At 50.0% G+C, this 19784-nt stretch overlaps 1 protein-coding gene across 1 annotated transcript; it reads left to right on the forward strand.

Annotated features, from left to right (window-relative positions):
• The first annotated feature begins 10324 nt into the window (after window positions 1-10324).
• LOC142217286 (uncharacterized) lies at window positions 10325-19599 on the forward strand. The gene is made up of 3 exons (XM_075285479.1): window positions 10325-10568; window positions 12891-14136; window positions 19437-19599. Exons 1-3 carry the CDS (start codon window positions 10325-10327, stop codon window positions 19597-19599), a joined length of 1653 nt encoding a protein of 550 aa, XP_075141580.1.
• Window positions 19600-19784: the final 185 nt, after the last annotated feature.

Here is a 19784-nt window from a genome sequence, read left to right on the forward strand (position 1 = left end):
CTCACAGTCTGCTCCCCATGTCCTCCTCTCCCTCACACAGTCTGCTCCCCATGTCCCCCTCTCCCTCACAGTCTGCTCCCCATGTCCCCCTCTCCCTCACACAGTCTGCTCCCCATGTCCTCCTCTCCCTCACACAGTCTGCTCCCCCATGTCCCCCTCTCCCTCACAGTCTGCTCCCCCATGTCCTCCTCTCCCTCAGTCTGCTCCCCATGTCCTCCTCTCCCTCACAGTCTGCTCCCCATGTCCTCCTCTCCCTCACAGTCTGCTCCCCATGTCCTCCTCTCCCTCACACAGTCTGCTCCCCATGTCCTCCTCTCCCTCACACAGTCTGCTCCCCATGTCCCCCTCTCCCTCACAGTCTGCTCCCCATGTCCTCCTCTCCCTCACACAGTCTGCTCCCCATGTCCCCCTCTCCCTCACAGTCTGCTCCCCATGTCCCCCCTCTCTCCCTCACAGTCTGCTCCCCATGTCCTCCTCTCCCTCACAGTCTGCTCCCCATGTCCCCCCTCACAGTCTGCTCCCCCATGTCCTCCTCTCCCTCACAGTCTGCTCCCCATGTCCTCCTCTCCCTCACAGTCTGCTCCCCCATGTCCCCCTCTCCATCACAGTCTGCTCCCCCATGTCCCCCTCTCCATCACAGTCTGCTCCCCCATGTCCCCCTCTCCCTCACAGTCTGCTCCCCCATGTCCTCCTCTCCCTCACAGTCTGCTCCCCATGTCCCCCTCTCCCTCACAGTCTGCTCCCCCATGTCCCCCTCTCCCTCACAGTCTGCTCCCCATGTCCTCCTCTCCCTCACAGTCTGCTCCCCCATGTCCTCCTCTCCCTCACACAGCCTGCACCCCCATGTCCTCTCCCCCTCACAGTCTGCTCCCCCATGTCCCACTCTCCCTCACAGTCTGCTCCCCATGTCCTCCTCTGCCTCACAGTCTGCTCCCCATGTCCCCCTCTCCCTCACACAGTCTGCTCCCCATGTCCTCCTCTCCCTCACAGTCTGCTCCCCATGTCCCTCCTCTCTCACACAGTCTGCTCCCCATGTCCTCCTCTCCCTCACAGTCTGCTCCCCATGTCCCCCCTCTCCCTCACAGTCTGCTCCCCCATGTCCCCCTTCTCCCTCACAGTCTGCTCCCCATGTCCTCCTCTCCCTCACAGTCTGCTCCCCATGTCCTCCTCTCCCTCACAGTCTGCTCCCCCATGTCCCCCTCTCCATCACAGTCTGCTCCCCCATGTCCCCCTCTCCCTCACAGTCTGCTCCCCCATGTCCTCCTCTCCCTCACAGTCTGCTCCCCCATGTCCTCCTCTCCCTCCAGTCTGCTCCCCATGTCCTCCTCTCCCTCACAGTCTGCTCCCCATGTCCTCCTCTCCCTCACAGTCTGCTCCCCATGTCCTCCTCTCCCTCACAGTCTGCTCCCCATGTCCCCCTCTCCCTCACAGTCTGCTCCCCATGTCCCCCTCTCCCTCACAGTCTGCTCCCCATGTCCCCCTCTCCCTCACAGTCTGCTCCCCCATGTCCCCCTCTCCCTCACAGTCTGCTCCCCCATGTCCCCCTCTCCCTCACAGTCTGCTCCCCATGTCCATCTCTCCCTCACAGTCTGCTCCCCATGTCCTCCTCTCCCTCACAGTCTGCTCCCCCATGTCCCCCTCTCCCTCAGTCTGCTCCCCATGTCCTCCTCTCCCTCACAGTCTGCTCCCCATGTCCCCCTCTCCCTCACAGTCTGCTCCCCATGTCCTCCTCTCCCTCACAGTCTGCTCCCCATGTCCCCCTCTCCCTCACAGTCTGCTCCCCATGTCCCCCTCTCCCTCACAGTCTGCTCCCCATGTCCTCCTCTCCCTCACAGTCTGCTCCCCATGTCCTCCTCTCCCTCACAGTCTGCTCCCCCATGTCCCCCTCTCCCTCACAGTCTGCTCCCCATGTCCTCCTCTCCCTCACAGTCTTCTCCCCATGTCCCCCTCTCCTCACAGTCTTCTCCCCATGTCCCCCTCTCCCTCACAGTCTGCTCCCCATGTCCCCCTCTCCCTCACAGTCTGCTCCCCATGTCCTCCTCTCCCTCACAGTCTGCTCCCCATGTCCCCCTCTCCCTCACAGTCTGCTCCCCCATGTCCCCCTCTCCCTCACAGTCTGCTCCCCATGTCCCCCTCTCCCTCATAGTCTGCTCCCCATGTCCTCCTCTCCCTCACAGTCTGCTCCCCATGTCCCTCCTCTCCCTCACAGTCTGCTCCCCCATGTCCCCCTCTCCCTCACAGTCTGCTCCCCATGTCCTCCTCTCCCTCACAGTCTGCTCCCCATGTCCCCCTCTCCCTCACAGTCTGCTCCCCATGTCCCCCTCTCCCTCACAGTCTGTTCCCCATGTCCTCCTCTCCCTCACAGTCTGCTCCCCATGTCCTCCTCTCCCTCACAGTCTGCTCCCCATGTCCTCCTCTCCCTCACAGTCTGCTCCCCATGTCCCTCTCCCTCACAGTCTGCTCCCCATGTCCTCCTCTCCCTCACACAGTCTGCTCCCCATGTCCTCCTCTCCCTCACAGTCTGCTCCCCATGTCCCCCTCACAGTCTGCTCCCCATGTCCTCCTCTCCCTCACAGTCTGCTCCCCATGTCCCCCCCTCCCTCACACAGTCTGCTCCCCATGTCCCCCCTCCCTCACACAGTCTGCTCCCCATGTCCTCCTCTCCCTCACACAGTGTGCTCCCCATGTCCCCCTCTCCCTCACAGTCTGCTCCCCATGTCCCCCTCTCCCTCACAGTCTGCTCCCCATGTCCCCCTCTCCCTCACAGTCTGCTCCCCATGTCCTCCTCTCCCTCACACAGTCTGCTCCCCATGTCCTCCTCTCCCTCACAGTCTGCTCCCCATGTCCCCCTCTCCCTCACACAGTCTGCTCCCCATGTCCCCCTCTCCCTCACAGTCTGCTCCCCATGTCCTCCTCTCCCTCACAGTCTGCTCCCCATGTCCCCCTCTCCCTCACACAGTCTGCTCCCCCATGTCCCCCTCTCCCTCACACAGTCTGCTCCCCCATGTCCCCCTCTCCCTCACAGTCTGCTCCCCCATGTCCTCCTCTCCCTCACAGTCTGCTCCCCATGTCCCCCTCTCCCTCACAGTCTGCTCCCCCATGTCCCCCTCTCCCTCACAGTCTGCTCCCCATGTCCTCCTCTCCCTCACAGTCTGCTCCCCCATGTCCTCCTCTCCCCCTCACAGTCTGCTCCCCCATGTCCCCCTCTCCCTCACAGTCTGCTCCCCATGTCCACCTCTGCCTCACAGTCTGCTCCCCATGTCCCCCCTCACACAGTCTGCTCCCCATGTCCTCCTCTCCCTCACAGTCTGCTCCCCATGTCCTCCTTTCCCTCACAGTCTGCTCCCCATGTCCCCCTCTCCCTCACAGTCTGCTCCCCATGTCCTCCTTTCCCTCACAGTCTGCTCCCCATGTCCCCCCTCTCCCTCACAGTCTGCTCCCCATGTCCTCCTCTCCCTCACAGTCTGCTCCCCATGTCCCTCTCTCCCTCACAGTCTGCTCCCCCATGTCCCCCTCTCCCTCACACAGTCTGCTCCCCATGTCCCCCTCTCCCTCACAGTCTGCTCCCCATGTCCTCCTCTCCCTCACAGTCTGCTCCCCCATGTCCTCCTCTCCCCCTCACAGTCTGCTCCCCCATGTCCCCCTCTCCCTCACAGTCTGCTCCCCATGTCCTCCTTTCCCTCACAGTCTGCTCCCCATGTCCCCCTCTCCCTCACAGTCTGCTCCCCATGTCCTCCTCTCCCTCACAGTCTGCTCCCCATGTCCCCCTCTCCCTCACAGTCTGCTCCCCATGTCCTCCTCTCCCTCACAGTCTGCTCCCCATGTCCTCCTCTCCCTCACACAGTCTGCTCCCCATGTCCTCCTCTCCCTCACACAGTCTGCTCCCCATGTCCTCCTCTCCCTCACAGTCTGCTCCCCATGTCCTCCTCTCCCTCACACAGTCTGCTCCCCATGTCCTCCTCTCCCTCACAAGTCTGCTCCCCATGTCCTCCTCTCCCTCACAGTCTGCTCCCCATGTCCTCCTCTCCCTCACAGTCTGCTCCCCATGTCCTCCTCTCCCTCACAGTCTGCTCCCCATGTCCCCTCTCCCTCACAGTCTGCTCCCCATGTCCTCCTCTCCCTCACAGTCTGCTCCCCATGTCCTCCTCTCCCTCACAGTCTGCTCCCCATGTCCTCCTCTCCCTCACAGTCTGCTCCCCATGTCCTCCTCTCCCTCACAGTCTGCTCCCCATGTCCCTCTCCCTCACAGTCTGCTCCCCATGTCCTCCTCTCCCTCACACAGTCTGCTCCCCATGTCCTCCTCTCCCTCACAGTCTGCTCCCCATGTCCCCCTCACAGTCCTGCTCCCCATGTCCTCCTCTCCCTCACAGTCTGCTCCCCATGTCCCCCCCTCCCTCACACAGTCTGCTCCCCATGTCCCCCCTCCCTCACACAGTCTGCTCCCCATGTCCTCCTCTCCCTCACACAGTGTGCTCCCCATGTCCCCCTCTCCCTCACAGTCTGCTCCCCATGTCCCCCTCTCCCTCACAGTCTGCTCCCCATGTCCCCCTCTCCCTCACAGTCTGCTCCCCATGTCCTCCTCTCCCTCACACAGTCTGCTCCCATGTCCTCCTCTCCCTCACAGTCTGCTCCCCATGTCCCCCTCTCCCTCACACAGTCTGCTCCCCATGTCCCCCTCTCCCTCACAGTCTGCTCCCCATGTCCTCCTCTCCCTCACAGTCTGCTCCCCATGTCCCCCTCTCCCTCACACAGTCTGCTCCCCCATGTCCCCCTCTCCCTCACACAGTCTGCTCCCCCATGTCCCCCTCTCCCTCACAGTCTGCTCCCCCATGTCCTCCTCTCCCTCACAGTCTGCTCCCCATGTCCCCCTCTCCCTCACAGTCTGCTCCCCCATGTCCCCCTCTCCCTCACAGTCTGCTCCCCATGTCCTCCTCTCCCTCACAGTCTGCTCCCCCATGTCCTCCTCTCCCCCTCACAGTCTGCTCCCCCATGTCCCCCTCTCCCTCACAGTCTGCTCCCCATGTCCACCTCTGCCTCACAGTCTGCTCCCCATGTCCCCCTCACACAGTCTGCTCCCCATGTCCTCCTCTCCCTCACAGTCTGCTCCCCATGTCCTCCTTCTCCCTCACAGTCTGCTCCCCATGTCCCCCTCTCCCTCACAGTCTGCTCCCCATGTCCTCCTTTCCCTCACAGTCTGCTCCCATGTCCCCCTCTCCCTCACAGTCTGCTCCCCATGTCCTCCTCTCCCTCACAGTCTGCTCCCCATGTCCCTCCTCTCCCTCACAGTCTGCTCCCCCATGTCCCCCTCTCCCTCACACAGTCTGCTCCCCATGTCCCCTCTCCCTCACAGTCTGCTCCCCATGTCCTCCTCTCCCTCACAGTCTGCTCCCCCATGTCCTCCTCTCCCCCTCACAGTCTGCTCCCCCATGTCCCCCTCTCCCTCACAGTCTGCTCCCCATGTCCTCCTTTCCCTCACAGTCTGCTCCCCATGTCCCCCTCTCCCTCACAGTCTGCTCCCATGTCCTCCTCTCCCTCACAGTCTGCTCCCCCATGTCCCCCTCTCCCTCACAGTCTGCTCCCCATGTCCTCCTCTCCCTCACAGTCTGCTCCCCATGTCCTCCTCTCCCTCACACAGTCTGCTCCCCATGTCCTCCTCTCCCCTCACACAGTCTGCTCCCCATGTCCTCCTCTCCCTCACAGTCTGCTCCCCATGTCCTCCCTCTCCCTCACACAGTCTGCTCCCCATGTCCTCCTCTCCCTCACACAGTCTGCTCCCCATGTCCTCCTCTCCCTCACAGTCTGCTCCCCATGTCCTCCTCTCCCTCACAGTCTGCTCCCCATGTCCTCCTCTCCCTCACAGTCTGCTCCCCATGTCCCCCTCTCCCTCACAGTCTGCTCCCCATGTCCTCCTCTCCCTCACAGTCTGCTCCCCATGTCCTCCTCTCCCTCACAGTCTGCTCCCCATGTCCTCCTCTCCCTCACAGTCTGCTCCCCATGTCCTCCTCTCCCTCACAGTCTGCTCCCCATGTCCCCCTCTCCCTCACAGTCTGCTCCCCATGTCCCCCTCTCCATCACACAGTCTGCTCCCCATGTCCTCCTCTCCCTCACACAGTCTGCTCCCCATGTCCTCCTCTCCCTCACAGTCTGCTCCCCCATGTCCCCCTCTCCCTCACAGTCTGCTCCCCCATGTCCCCCTCTCCCTCACACAGTCTGCTCCCCATGTCCCCCTCTCCCTCACAGTCTGCTCCCCATGTCCCCCTCTCCCTCACAGTCTGCTCCCCATGTCCCCCTCTCCCTCACAGTCTGCTCCCCCATGTCCTCCTCTCCCTCACAGTCTGCTCCCCCATGTCCTCCTCTCCCTCACAGTCTGCTCCCCATGTCCCCCTCACAGTCTGCTCCCCATGTCCCCCTCTCCCTCACACAGTCTGCTCCCCATGTCCCCCTCTCCCTCACAGTCTGCTCCCCATGTCCTCCTCTCCCTCACAGTCTGCTCCCCATGTCCTCCTCTCCCTCACAGTCTGCTCCCCATGTCCTCCTCTCCCTCACACAGTCTGCTCCCCATGTCCCCCTCACAGTCTGCTCCCCATGTCCCCCTCACACAGTCTGCTCCCCATGTCCCCCTCTCCCTCACAGTCTGCTCCCCCATGTCCCCCTCTCCCTCACACAGTCTGCTCCCCATGTCCTCCTCTCCCTCACACAGTCTGCTCCCCATGTCCCCCTCTCCCTCACACAGTGTGCTCCCCATGTCCCCCTCTCCTTCACAGTCTGCTCCCCATGTCCCCCTCTCCCTCACAGTCTGCTCCCCATGTCCCCCTCTCCCTCACAGTCTGCTCCCCATGTCCTCCTCTCCCTCACACAGTCTGCTCCCCATGTCCTCCTCTCCCTCACAGTCTGCTCCCCATGTCCCCCTCTCCCTCACACAGTCTGCTCCCCATGTCCCCCTCTCCCTCACAGTCTGCTCCCCATGTCCTCCTCTCCCTCACACAGTCTGCTCCCCATGTCCTCCTCTCCCTCACACAGTCTGCTCCCCATGTCCCCCTCTCCCTCACAGTCTGCTCCCCATGTCCCCCTCTCCCTCACACAGTCTGCTCCCCATGTCCCCCTCTCCCTCACAGTCTGCTCCCCATGTCCTCCTCTCCCTCACACAGTCTGCTCCCCATGTCCTCCTCTCCCTCACAGTCTGCTCCCCATGTCCTCCTCTCCCTCACAGTCTGCTCCCCATGTCCTCCTCTCCCTCACAGTCTGCTCCCCATGTCCCCCTCTCCCTCACAGTCTGCTCCCCCATGTCCCCCTCTCCCTCACAGTCTGCTCCCCATGTCCCCCTCACACAGTCTGCTCCCCATGTCCCCCTCTCCCTCACAGTCTGCTCCCCCATGTCCCCCTCTCCCTCACACAGTCTGCTCCCCATGTCCTCCTCTCCCTCACACAGTCTGCTCCCCATGTCCCCCTCTCCCTCACAGTCTGCTCCCCATTTTCCCGCCCCAAAACAAACGGACATGACGTCATTGCAGGTCCTTTAGCTCTCGGCTCTCTGTTCAGTCGCTTCTCCGCAGGACCTTTAGCCCCGCCCCCTTCCTCGTGACCAGAGCCGCTGCCCACGCCCTGATTAACCCCTGCCTCTCTGTAACTCTACTGTGTGGTGACGTAAGAGGAGGGTGAAGGCTCTGTATCCTGCAGTATACAGGCACAATGTGACAGGCAATAGGATGGGCTCTGTATTATCTTTACTATTGCCTGGATATCACTTATCTGTACAGACAATACAATGCCCTGGTTCTAGTTTCTGCCTCTAGGGCGCCATTGTATGGTCTGGTGTCTCCTATAGTGGCCATACAAACATCCGCACACCAGGACGTGGCTACCCAAATACCAAGCCTAGACCCTTGTGTACCCCGACCACGGTGTTTGTGGCCCTATGCTATGTATATCTTATTCTATAGGGTGGACATGTCGGGCTTCGATCTTACGGACATGTCGAGGGCAGTATTATGGCCTTTAAAGGTCTTATCCGGATTCTAGTATTGATGATCTATTCCTAGGATAAGTCATCAGTATTAGATCTGCGGGGGTCTAACACCGGCACCTATACAGACACTGCGTGACCTCCCGTAGGCTTACACTATGGGCGCCACACTGCTCACTCGCCATACGGTCTATAGTGGTGAGTGTCGGTACTGCGCTGTGTCCTTGTGAACTCTACGGGACAACGTTAACTCACTGCTATAGATTGTATGGCGAGGGAGAAGCGTGGCGTCCATCATGGAAATCCTACGAGGAGAAGGTGATCTGCGACGGTCCCGGGTGTCAGACCCCTAGAGATCGAAGAATAGTCCATATCAGGATGGAGCTAGAGGTTCTGGACTGGTTCCATCATATCCTCAGAAGCTGAGCAGGCACCATAACCATCAGGTCTCTGCTGTTTCCAGCAGCAATGCCGACAATCATCTCCGATCGCAGGCATTAACCCTTTAATTGTGGGGGGTCAACATCCTACACCCCCCACAGCCCCCCACTCCTCTGCTTACTTTCCAGTGCTGGTACAGCTCTCACATAGAAAGATTTTGGCAGCCGTCCTGTTACTATGACAGTCCGGAGCTTGGGGTTATCTGGTGCAGTCACTCAATAGATCTAGATAAACAGGCCTAAGAGCCGGCATGGTTGTATAAAAAACGGATTAAACTGCGCAGATGTGAGCGCCAGAATGAAAACCTCCGACATAGCTAATCAAGGTTTGCACCTCTAATAATACAGAAATGCGACGCTCTTGACATCTCGTAAAATACGTCCGCAGAACGGGACTGGCTAAAAAGTTCACACGGAGTAACGTGCTGCGTGATGTGGCACGTATATGCCGTGTGAGATTTTGAGCGCAGTATACGTTCCCATTGATTTCAATGGGAGCCAGGATCGTATACGTGGCGTTATTTTGCGGCCGCAAAATAGCGCCGCGTATACGATCCCGGCTCCCATTGAAATCAATGGGAACGTATACTGCGCTCAAAATCTCACACGGCATATACGTGCCACATCACGCAGCACGTTACTCCGTGTGAACTCCCCCTAAGAGTATGCCACATAAACTAATAGGCGATGGGATTTTCAGTTGCGAAGTAGATGACTTCTAAACTGGCTTGGGACACTTGATTATTTGTGAAGTGTGACAGATTTTCTATTGCCGCGCGACATGACAGAAGATCCAGCGCAGTTTACGATATTGTTCACTTATATAAAAGAAAAATTCTAAGTCAGATGTGATTTATTCCCCCCAATGTACACAACGCATTGAGAAAAGTCACATCAAGAGGACGACAACGTCGCGTCAGAGGAATCAATAAAGAAGAATCACATCGTCTCTAGAGTTTTAGAGGGCGGCAACTTTTTCTTTTTGTTGAATTGACTTTGGATGAAATCCTTTGCTGGGACTGGACAATATTTGGGACATTCAGTATATATATGATAAGCGCACTTGTGGTTTTGTAAATTGTAAGATATCAGTTATACCTATGGAAACGCCGACAGTTTCCTATAGGCAAAATGGAATTTTCTTATGGGCTTCATTTTTACAGTGTTCACTTTTGGAAACAAGATTTGTTTTATTTCAGGCTCGGGTCTCAGATTAAGTTTGAGTCGAATAAGTTTGGTACAAACCAGAAGTGAAATTATTCTACTCTGGGGTCGCTTCAGGTAGAGGCTGAGGGAGGTGTAAGAAAAATAAATAAAAAAACATTTTTACTTCCCTATCCTCACCTCTGTGGTAGATGCCTCTCTCATGATTTGGGGCTATGTAGCTTGAGCTATGGGGGAATATATCATAGTAGAGATTTGGGTTGTTCCTCCCGATGTAGAGACTCTCTTCTTTCTTTTATTAATACAATGTCACGAGTTCTTTATTTTCGGAGACCTATCACCTAATATTTCATAGATAAGACAAGAAGAGTGTCCTGTAGGGATTACCGCCCCCCCCCTCCCCTTCCTTGTAGGACATCTGAATTGGTTTATTATGTTTGATCATTTTTTTAAGTTGGCCATTGGTATCAACTATCCAAGACTTCTTTGGCAGATGAGAGAGAAGCTTTAGAGTTTGTTTGAGGAGGGGCAGGCTTAACCCTTTGTCCTGGGTGTAAGGGTGGTCTGGGCTCCTTATTATGCACACCCCTCCCCGCCCATAGGCCGATCAGCCAGATACAGAGCATGTGGTGGGGGCTGTTGTTGTCGTGGTAAGAGCCTGGATCTGCGGATGTAGTGTAGCGTCTTAAGGCCATCCACCAGCATATTATTTGTACTGTACAAGGAGACAATGGACTGTCTTGGATCAGAGACCGCAATGGATGACAAGAACTGGCACTCGGCCCTGGTGCAGAGTGAGCGAGAGCTGCTACGTGAATGCTGTGTACGGCCATCGCAGAGTGAAGAGGATGTCGAAGCCGGTGTTGAGTCTCCAGGAGAACCGTCTTATAACATGGATATAGTTAAGACTGAGGAAGGAGTAAGTCTTAAGGTGGAAGACGGAGAAACCTGGGAACGAGGACGAGACATTGATCTCAAGAGCTTTGGTGACGTCCAGAATGGTGAGACCTAGAAGTCTTTCCTGCCATTGCCTTCACTATCTGTCCCTTCCTCTTACCTATAAATATTTCTACCTTTTCTAACATTCACCCAGACTCATGTCAGGGAAAGCAACGACATCTCGTGAGCGGCTTGTCTGGGTCATGGGCTGGATATTAGGCCTGCAGAACAAAATATATCATGGACTGATTGACTGTCCTAGAAAAATAGGAAATTAGGTTGTTAGGTTGTTTCTTTTCCAAAAATGTAACCCCAGACCCAAACCTATACCCTTCAGTGATTTGCAGCAAAAGACATTTTTAACACTGCTAAGACCAAAAGGGAGATTGTCCCAAAACTTACGGGGCCACCCAGGATATAAAGTCCTTGCTCCAGATTAGAAATCTTCATCTGATGGATCTTCATGAGAATCTTACTCCAATACAGATACAAAGTAAACTCAAGTTTGTAGATCTGCACATGGGTCAGATCAGGGAGTATAATCCACCAATATTATACAGATAAGGATTGTACGCTATCATCCCACTGCAGGTGAAAAGCTAAAATTCTAAATCTAAAAATCTAAAATTCTATCATTTTGAGATTGTTTTATGGTCGTCCAAGATTAATAAATTGCAAAGCAAAAAGTTCTCTCTTAATTTTATCTCGTATATTCCTGACAGCGGGGATACAGTGGGGCTGATTTATAAAGAATGTCAGAATGGAGATCCAGGCCAGTGCCAAATGGGAGCCACAAGATGACCAGTCTCCTGGCGTAAAGGGTTTGACAGATTTCCCCAAATGACTGTATAACTTATGCCAGGGTCGGAGTTGACTGATTTTTGAATCCAGAAATGCAACTTTTGTATTAGGAGCAATTGTTGAATATGACTAATTTCTCTGCGCCACCGATATGGGGTTGTGGGGATGTCATGAGAGAGGAAAGAGTCAATGAAAAGATAGGAGAGGGTTAAAGACTAGAGGGAAGGGCAGAGGGTCAGCAGCAGCAGAGGGGGAGGGGAGGAGGGGCAGCGGCTGCAACAAGGAAGGTAAAGTGTTAAAGCGAAATGAAGTATCAAATCAGGTTTTTGTGTTAAGAATATTTTGAAAGAATTTTTGATGAAGTTTATCTTCTATCTATCTATCTATCTCCGATCTATCTATCTCCTATCTATCTATCTATCTATCTATCTATGTATCTCCTATCTATTTATCTATCTATCTATCTATCTATCTATCTATCTATCTATCTATCTATCTATCTCCTATCTATCTATCTATCTCCTATCTATCTATCTATCTATCTATCTATCTATCTATCTATCTATCTATCTATCTCCTATCTATCTATCTATCTATCTATCTATCTATCTATCTATCTCCTATCTATCTATCTCCTATCTATCTATCTATCTATCTATCTATCTATCTCCTATCTATCTATCTATCTATCTATCTATCTATCTAACTATCTATCTATGCAGTTTTTTTTTCTATGCAGTTTTAACTGCACCCAACTTCACTTATAGACTGATCCGACGCTACACGCCTTTTACAAATTGTTCTTCATAATGGAACCATTTAATATTCTCTACAATGTAAAGATCTCATTCATCAGATTAGATGACCTAAAGAATGGACTATAGATAAAAATCTTAAGTATTGGCAGCTTTAGTCCTCCTAGTAGTCCTCAGTATAAGGCCGGGTTCACACGGAGTTACGTGCCGCGAGATTTGGCACGTAGACGCCGCGTGACCCTTTGCGTGCCGTACACGCTCCCATTCATTTCAATGGGAGCGGGGAGCGTATGCGCCGCGCTAGTTTGCGGCCGTGCATTTATTCACGGCCGCAAACTAGCGCGGCGCATACGCTCCCCGCTCCCATTGAAATGAATGGGAGCGTGTACGGCACGCAAAGGGTCACGCGGCGTCTACGTGCCAAATCTCGCGGCACGTAACTCCGTGTGAACCCGGCCTAAGGAGCTGCAGGGTGAAGTTGTCTGATTCTATGAGTAAGATGTGATTCATGCGCCACCCAGTGGCCAGGATGTGACATGCACTCTGTCCAGGGTTTTGTTAATCTATCAAAATGTTATGTTGAATTAGTAGAATAATAATGATAGTAATAATTATTATAATCCTACCAAGATGCTGCTTGATGGCCCAATCTCACGGTCTACTTGTCTGTGCTCTGAGGTCTGATGTTACATTGTGATCATCTTGTCACCACTGTCTTAGTTCATTGTGCCCTATGCCTTGCAACGTGTATGGAAACGTTTGTATAGAAAAGTTTTTAAATATTAAAATGAGAAATATATTTAATATTTAATTTTTTTTTCTTTGCAGCTAACTGCTCAGAGAGACATCAGATATCTTCAGATCTTAAAGAAGAGGATAGTGATCTAACACAAGATACATATATAGAGCAAGTCACTATCCCGAATATACCCTCAGCCCTTAACAACAAAGATCCATCAACTGATCCTATTAGATGCGTCCAATCGTCTGATTCATTACAGACTGTTAAGCAGAATAAAAGCCACAGAAGAGAAGCCAGACGTCAAAGAGCTCGCTCAGGAGAGAAGCCATATTCATGTTCAGAATGTGACAAATGTTTTTCTCAGAATTGGGAGCTTGTTAAACATCAAAAAATTCACACTGGGGAGAAGCCATTTGTCTGCTCAGAATGTGGAAAATGTTTTTCTGTGAAATCAGATCTTAGTAGACATGAGAGAATTCACACAGGGGAGAAGCCATATTCATGTCAAGAATGCGGCAAATGTTTTACCCAGAAATCAGCTCTTATTGCACATGAGAGAATCCACACGGGAGAAAAGCCATATTCATGTTCAGAATGTGGAAAACGTTTTACTCAAAAATCAGGCCTTGTTACCCATGGGAGAATCCACACAGGGGAGAAGCCATTTGCATGTTCAGAATGTGGCGAGCGTTTTACTATGAAATCCGATCTTCTTAGACATGACAGAATACATACAAAGGAGAAACCATTTTGGTGTTCAGAGTGTGGCAAATACTTTTCTCGGAAATCCTGTCTTATTATACATAAGAGAATTCACACAGGAGAGAAGCCATATTCATGTTCAGAATGTGGCAAATGTTTTAATCAGAAATCAGAGCTTATTGTACACGAGAGAAGTCACACGGGGGAAAAACCATTCCCATGTTCAGAATGTGGAAAGTGTTTTACTCAGAAATTATGCCTTGTGATGCATCAGAGAATTCACACAGGAGAGAAGCCATATTCATGTACAGAATGTGGGAAATGTTTCACTCTGAAATCAGACCTTGTTAAACATGAGAGAATTCACACAGGGGAGAAGCCATTCTCATGCTCAGAATGTGAAAAATGCTTTGCCCAGAAAATCTGTCTGGTCATACACGAGCGAGTTCATAGAGGGGAGAAGCCATTCTCATGTTCAGAATGTGGCAAATGTTTTACCCAGAAATCAGAGTGTGTTAGACATGAGAGACTTCACACAGGAGAGAACCTATTCTCATGTTCAGAATGCGGAAAATGTTTTACTGTAAAGTCCAATCTTGTTAGACATCAGAGAACTCACACGGGGAAAAAGTAATTTTTCTATTATCAGAAAGTTTTATTCTGAAATAATTTTTTTTTGTGATATTTTTATTAGTTTTCAAGCATAAAATCAATGCAATATGCAAATGTTGGAATAAACAGTAACAAGATCTGATCCATAAGGATCATCAGATGGACATTTCATATAGAAGTAACCAACATGGACTTTGCTTAAATTCTAAAATCTAAATCGTAATTTTGAATTCTAAATTCTAAAATTACAATTCTAGAAACACAGATGTAAAGTGAGGTCACATCACCCATTTCTAAGCTCAGAAGGGTTTCTGGATTATACCAGACAGTGTATCTGATATTCCGCTTATTCTATTTCCCGCTTAATGTAAAAATTTTAAATAAAATTCTTCTAATATTTCATGATGTATTTTTGTCCTTGTATCTATAATTTCACCTGGTAATGGTGGCCGACGTGTCTGGTGCAGTCACTCTGATGTATCCCTTGCTTGTTGAAAAAATTATAAAAAAAAAAATAAGTTTTTAAAAAGTTTCTTATAAAAGGAATTTTTCACCCCCCCCCGAAGCGTATTCAACTGCCGCCACCATGTTACAGAATACGTCACTGTTATTTTAGTCTCCATATTCTAATCTTTTTTTGTTTTCATGTACTGAGATGTAAGGAGTAGAGATGAGTGAACAGTAAACTGTTCAATATTCGTTTCGAGTAGCCCCTCAATATCCGACTACTCGAATTGAATATCGAACCCTATTATAGTCTATGGGGGGAAAACGCTCGTTCCAGGGGTAGGCAACATTCGATCAAATTATACTTACCAAGTCCACGAGTGAGGGTCGGGCTGGATCCTCCGAAAAGTCTTCTCCGTGCAGTGTCCCCGCGGCATCTTCCGGCTCTGAATTCACTCTGCCAGGCATCGGGCCTGGGCAGAGCCGACTGCGCATGCCCGCACTACAAGCGGACATACGCAGTCGGCTCTGCCCAGGCCTGATGCCTGGCAGAGTGAATGAAGAGCCGGAAGACGCCGCGGGGAAGCTGCACGGAGAAGACTTCTAAAGGTAGGAGAAGAACCAGCGTTGATTGGCCGACTGTATAGCATTCGGCCTATCAATGCTGGTTCTGCATCGAACTGTTACATTCGAATAGCAAGTGGTACTCGATTGAGTACGAGTATTTCGAATACCGTAGTATTCGATCGAATACCTACTCGATCGAGTACTACTCGCTCATCTCTAGTAAGGAGTATTTTTCTTGTGCACAAGTTTTTTTGATCCAGGGTAAGTTCACATGTAGTTTTTTGGATCCGATCCGATCCAAAAGCCGGGTCACCGCGACTGAAAGCCGATGCACTGCACCGGTATCCAGCCGTGTACTCCGCTCCGGATTAGGCAAAATGAATGGGCCTAGTCCGGAGGAGGGAGTTTCTTCAGGCAGAGTCGCGAGGCGACTCGGCCTGAAGAATGAGCATGTCACTTCTTTTTTCCGGAAGAGGCTCCCATTGATTTCAAAGGGAGCCATCTTTTTGATCAGGGGTTTGAGGCGATTACGGCCTCAAAATCCTGACCAAAAAGCTACGTGTGAACTTACCCTTATACTCTTTATTCAATTTTATTAGTGAAGCAAAATGGTGAAAAACCAGCAATTCGGCTATTTTTTATTTTTTTTTACCACTGCGTTGTTTATACCTTATATAGTTTAGACATTTTTGAATATAGGGATGCCTAATTTTTTTTTTTTGTTTGTTTATTTTTTGTGATCTAGAGAATGAGCTGGGTAATTTTTTTATGTTTTTTTTCATTGTTTTAATATTTTTAAAAACTTTTTTTTTAAAAAAAATTAAAAAAAAACCTGCTTGTACCATAGACTACAATAAGTATTTGGACACCTGGGGTAGAAAAGAAAACATTTATTCCTATCCAATAGTTGGTAGAGCCCAGCAGGTGCTTCCTTACGTATGGGATTTATGGACACAATACTCCCGGATGCCTGGTGACACTCTTGGTGTATGTGAGCCATGGGTTGGGTGCGGTTTCTCTGGCCAGCACTCGTCGGTCTCTATCTCCCAGTTTCGGGGGTCTGCCGGCTCGGGGCACACTCCGACAGTCACCATTCACGTTCCACTTCGTAATCACATGGGCCACTGTCAATTTTGGGTAATTCAGTTCGCTTGCTATGTCCCTTAAGGATTGACCTTTCTGTGGTATGAGAGCAGCAATAAAATATATCCTGCATGCTGTTTCTTGTATTTTTCTTGTAAAACATAACTTTTATTGGATCATCAAGATCTTGACAGAGATTAAAAAATGGAAACAAAATCCATGGTGTACAGGCAGGGAAAGGAAGCGGGCATGAAAGTAGAACACAAAGTTCTTTTCTGTCCGCATGTTCTGTGCGGACACCGCGCGGAGAGCACATGAACCCCATTATAGTCTATGGGGTCCGTGTGCTTTCACTACACACCGCTTGCCAATGCGTTTGGTATTCCGTTTGGGGGGGGTCCCCATGCGGATTCCCCGAACAGATTACCAAACGCAGATGTGAACGAGAGGTAAGATCCAACAAACGGAAACAGCTTTTTGTTGTTGTTGTTGCAGAGTTTGCTTTGTTTTTGCTGTCTTGAGTTCATCTGGCCAAAGACTTTTTAACCCCTTAAAGACCGAGCCAACGTTCATTTTTGCGGATCTAATTTTTTTCCTCCCCACCATCCAAGAGTCATAATTCTGTTATTAATTCACACGATGGCTTTTTGCTTGTGGGACAAATTGTACTTTGTAATGGCTCCATGGAACATTCTGTAAATGTACTGGGAAGCTGAAAAAAATTCAAAATGAGGTGGAACTGGGGGAAAAAATGCTTTTATGCCAATTCCCTATGGGTTTGATAGTTATGCTTCTCTATGTTTTAAAAATTACAGATTGGGGGCATTCACTCTTGCGCCTGGTGTTCTGTTCGTGCAGTCCGCCGGGTTTTTGTCCTCAGCCCCGGTGAAACTGGACAGGGGATGGAAACCCAGCGGTCAGCTTTAAAACCCATTCACTTGAATGGGTTTATAAGGATGACCGCCCGTGTCCACCTGCGGCCTGTCCATGGGGAAATCAGCTTTTTTAGCTGGACACAAAGCCCTGCATTTTGTGTCCAGCTAAAAAAAACGAAACAAAAAAACCCCCACGATTTTCCCGTGAACCGTGAATGGGTTTTAAAGCTGACCACCAGGTTTCCGTCCCCTGTCCTGTTTCGCTGGGGCTGAGGATGGAAACCCAGCGGAATGGCAAACACTGGACAGGAGCACAGATGTGGATGAAGAATCACCTGTATTCTGTGGTTCAGTATGATCACGGCAATACCAAATGTATATAGTATTATTAATGTGTTTATTAGAATTGTAAAACTTTGCAACGTAGAAAAATGTAACTAACTGTTTTTTATTTACATTTAAGAGGCTGGTTATGGCGTCTTCCATGTGGGACAAGGTGTACTCTGTATTGTTACCATTTTAGTGAAGGTCTGATCACAGTTTATTACATTTTTTTAGGAGGCTATGGATGAGCACTATCAGGAGGGGAGGGGGCCTTCCTCCCCGCTCACACTGTACTGCGCTATAGGTGCTGCTGTGAAGAAAGGCGTCCCTGACTGACTGTCAGGAATGCCCTTCTGACTGTGAAGAGCTACAGTACCGGCATTCATAGCTCTTTGCCTGGGGCACAGATTGAGAAATCAGTGTTTGCTACAGATGGCCACCTACTGAATGTTCCCAGGTTGTCAGTAATAATATTTTATTACATTCTCCCAGAGACAATAGCAGAGTGTAATAGAAGTCAATAGATTTTATAATATACTGCAATGCAGTAGTATTTCACTATATTGCATGAGCAATCACACCCATTGGGTTCAAATTCCTTTTGGGGTAAAATTAAAACTGAAATACAGTACATATAAGCAAAAAAAAAAAAAAAAAATTTAAATCACCCCCTCCCCTTCTCCAAGATCACATAAAAATTAATCCATATTAAGTATCCCTTGATCCAAAAACATTTATTTCACATTGAAAATGTATAGGGCAAAAAAAAAAAAAAAAAAAAAAAATCTAAAGATTTTACCTTCCTTAAAAAATTGGTCGAAAAATTGGTCAAAAAACCATGCATTCACCAAAATGGTATCAGTAAAATCTACAATTTTTCCCAAAAAATATGTTTCAACACTCCATACATGGAAATATAAAGCATTTGCATTCACATTTGCGCTTGGTGATCGTTCCGAGATTACTTCTCCCATTCTGTTTGAAAAATGCGGAGAGAAAAGTCCTTCATCAGGGTGCAAGACTCCCATGCATGACACAAAAAAAAAAAAAAAAAAAAAAGCCTCCAGGGCTGGTTCCCACTAGTCCCATACCTTTAGCGTTTCAGGCAGGGTCCTGTACGGCAAGACCGTGGGTGTATAGCTTTTTTCCGACAGACGGGAGCCTTCTGAAGTCTCCCATGTTTGTCATTGCATTATAACTATTGAAGCTGGTCTATAACCAGCCTCAATAGCTATGTAGCAAATCTTCCATAGACTGTAATACAGTTGTATTACAGTCTATTGGACTGCAAAGTAATCAAAGCAATAGACATTGTCCAACAGGGTAAAAGATGCCCTTTGCATCCCCATACACGGAAATATAGAAAAGTTCCAGGTGTCAGAATGTGAAGGCTGTAAATATATGAATCACAAAAACATTGTTATCCTTAAATCTAAATGCAATATAATTATCTATGTTTGAAACTGAATACAATATTACGTGACAAGATGACGCCTGTTCCCGGGATCTCGGTGAAGGAAATGGTTTGGATTGCAGCCTGGACAGCCCCGTCCACCTCTGTGTGTCCAGAAATAGAATATCAACAATATCTGGATACAGCTATCTGAATAATCATATGTCCATGCTGGCATCTTGTAACTCATTGTTGGCTGAGACAATGGTCCCACTCCAACTGATTTGAGTTGACTCCTTTTGGCTGGAAAGAATGGACCCTGAGTTGTCTGATGCCAGAAGTAGATAAGCACTTTAATAGGGCCGATACAATGGACATGGATGGTAAATAGACACTTCAAAAGGACCCAACACCGAGGACATCTCCAAACAAAAGGTGGAAAAACCAGCTGGACTGCCATAAAACATGAAGAGATAAGTAAATAAAATGATGCAAAGCCCCTCACACACCTTATTTCTGTCAACTATATAAACCCTGGCTTCCTCAATAAAGGACATTTGCGTCTCCAGCTCTTACTGAGAGAGTAACTCATATCAACACTCTATGTCTGATGTTATTTCCTAATTCAGACAGCAACAGTCACCCGATGTAGAACTGCAGAGGCAAACTCAACAATTGGCGCCCAACGTGGGGTCACACTCAAGGGGACAGGAAACCACACGACCCGACACCGAACCCCCCGGAGTACTCCAGACCACCACACGGGGTGCAATTGAAACTGAAAAGTTGTGAGATAAGGTAGCCTGCAATAGAAGCTCTGCTATTTTGCACTGCATTAGCATTGTAATGCATTGTATTAGTGATCAGACCCCCTCGGGTTCAAGACCCCAAGGGGGTCTAAAAAAAAAAAAAAAAAAAAAAAATTAAAAGTTCAAATCACCCCCCTTTTCCTAGAACACATATAAAAGTACTTAAAT

This window comes from Leptodactylus fuscus, chromosome 8 (assembly GCF_031893055.1).
Source record: "Leptodactylus fuscus isolate aLepFus1 chromosome 8, aLepFus1.hap2, whole genome shotgun sequence".
NCBI lineage: Eukaryota > Metazoa > Chordata > Amphibia > Anura > Leptodactylidae > Leptodactylus > Leptodactylus fuscus.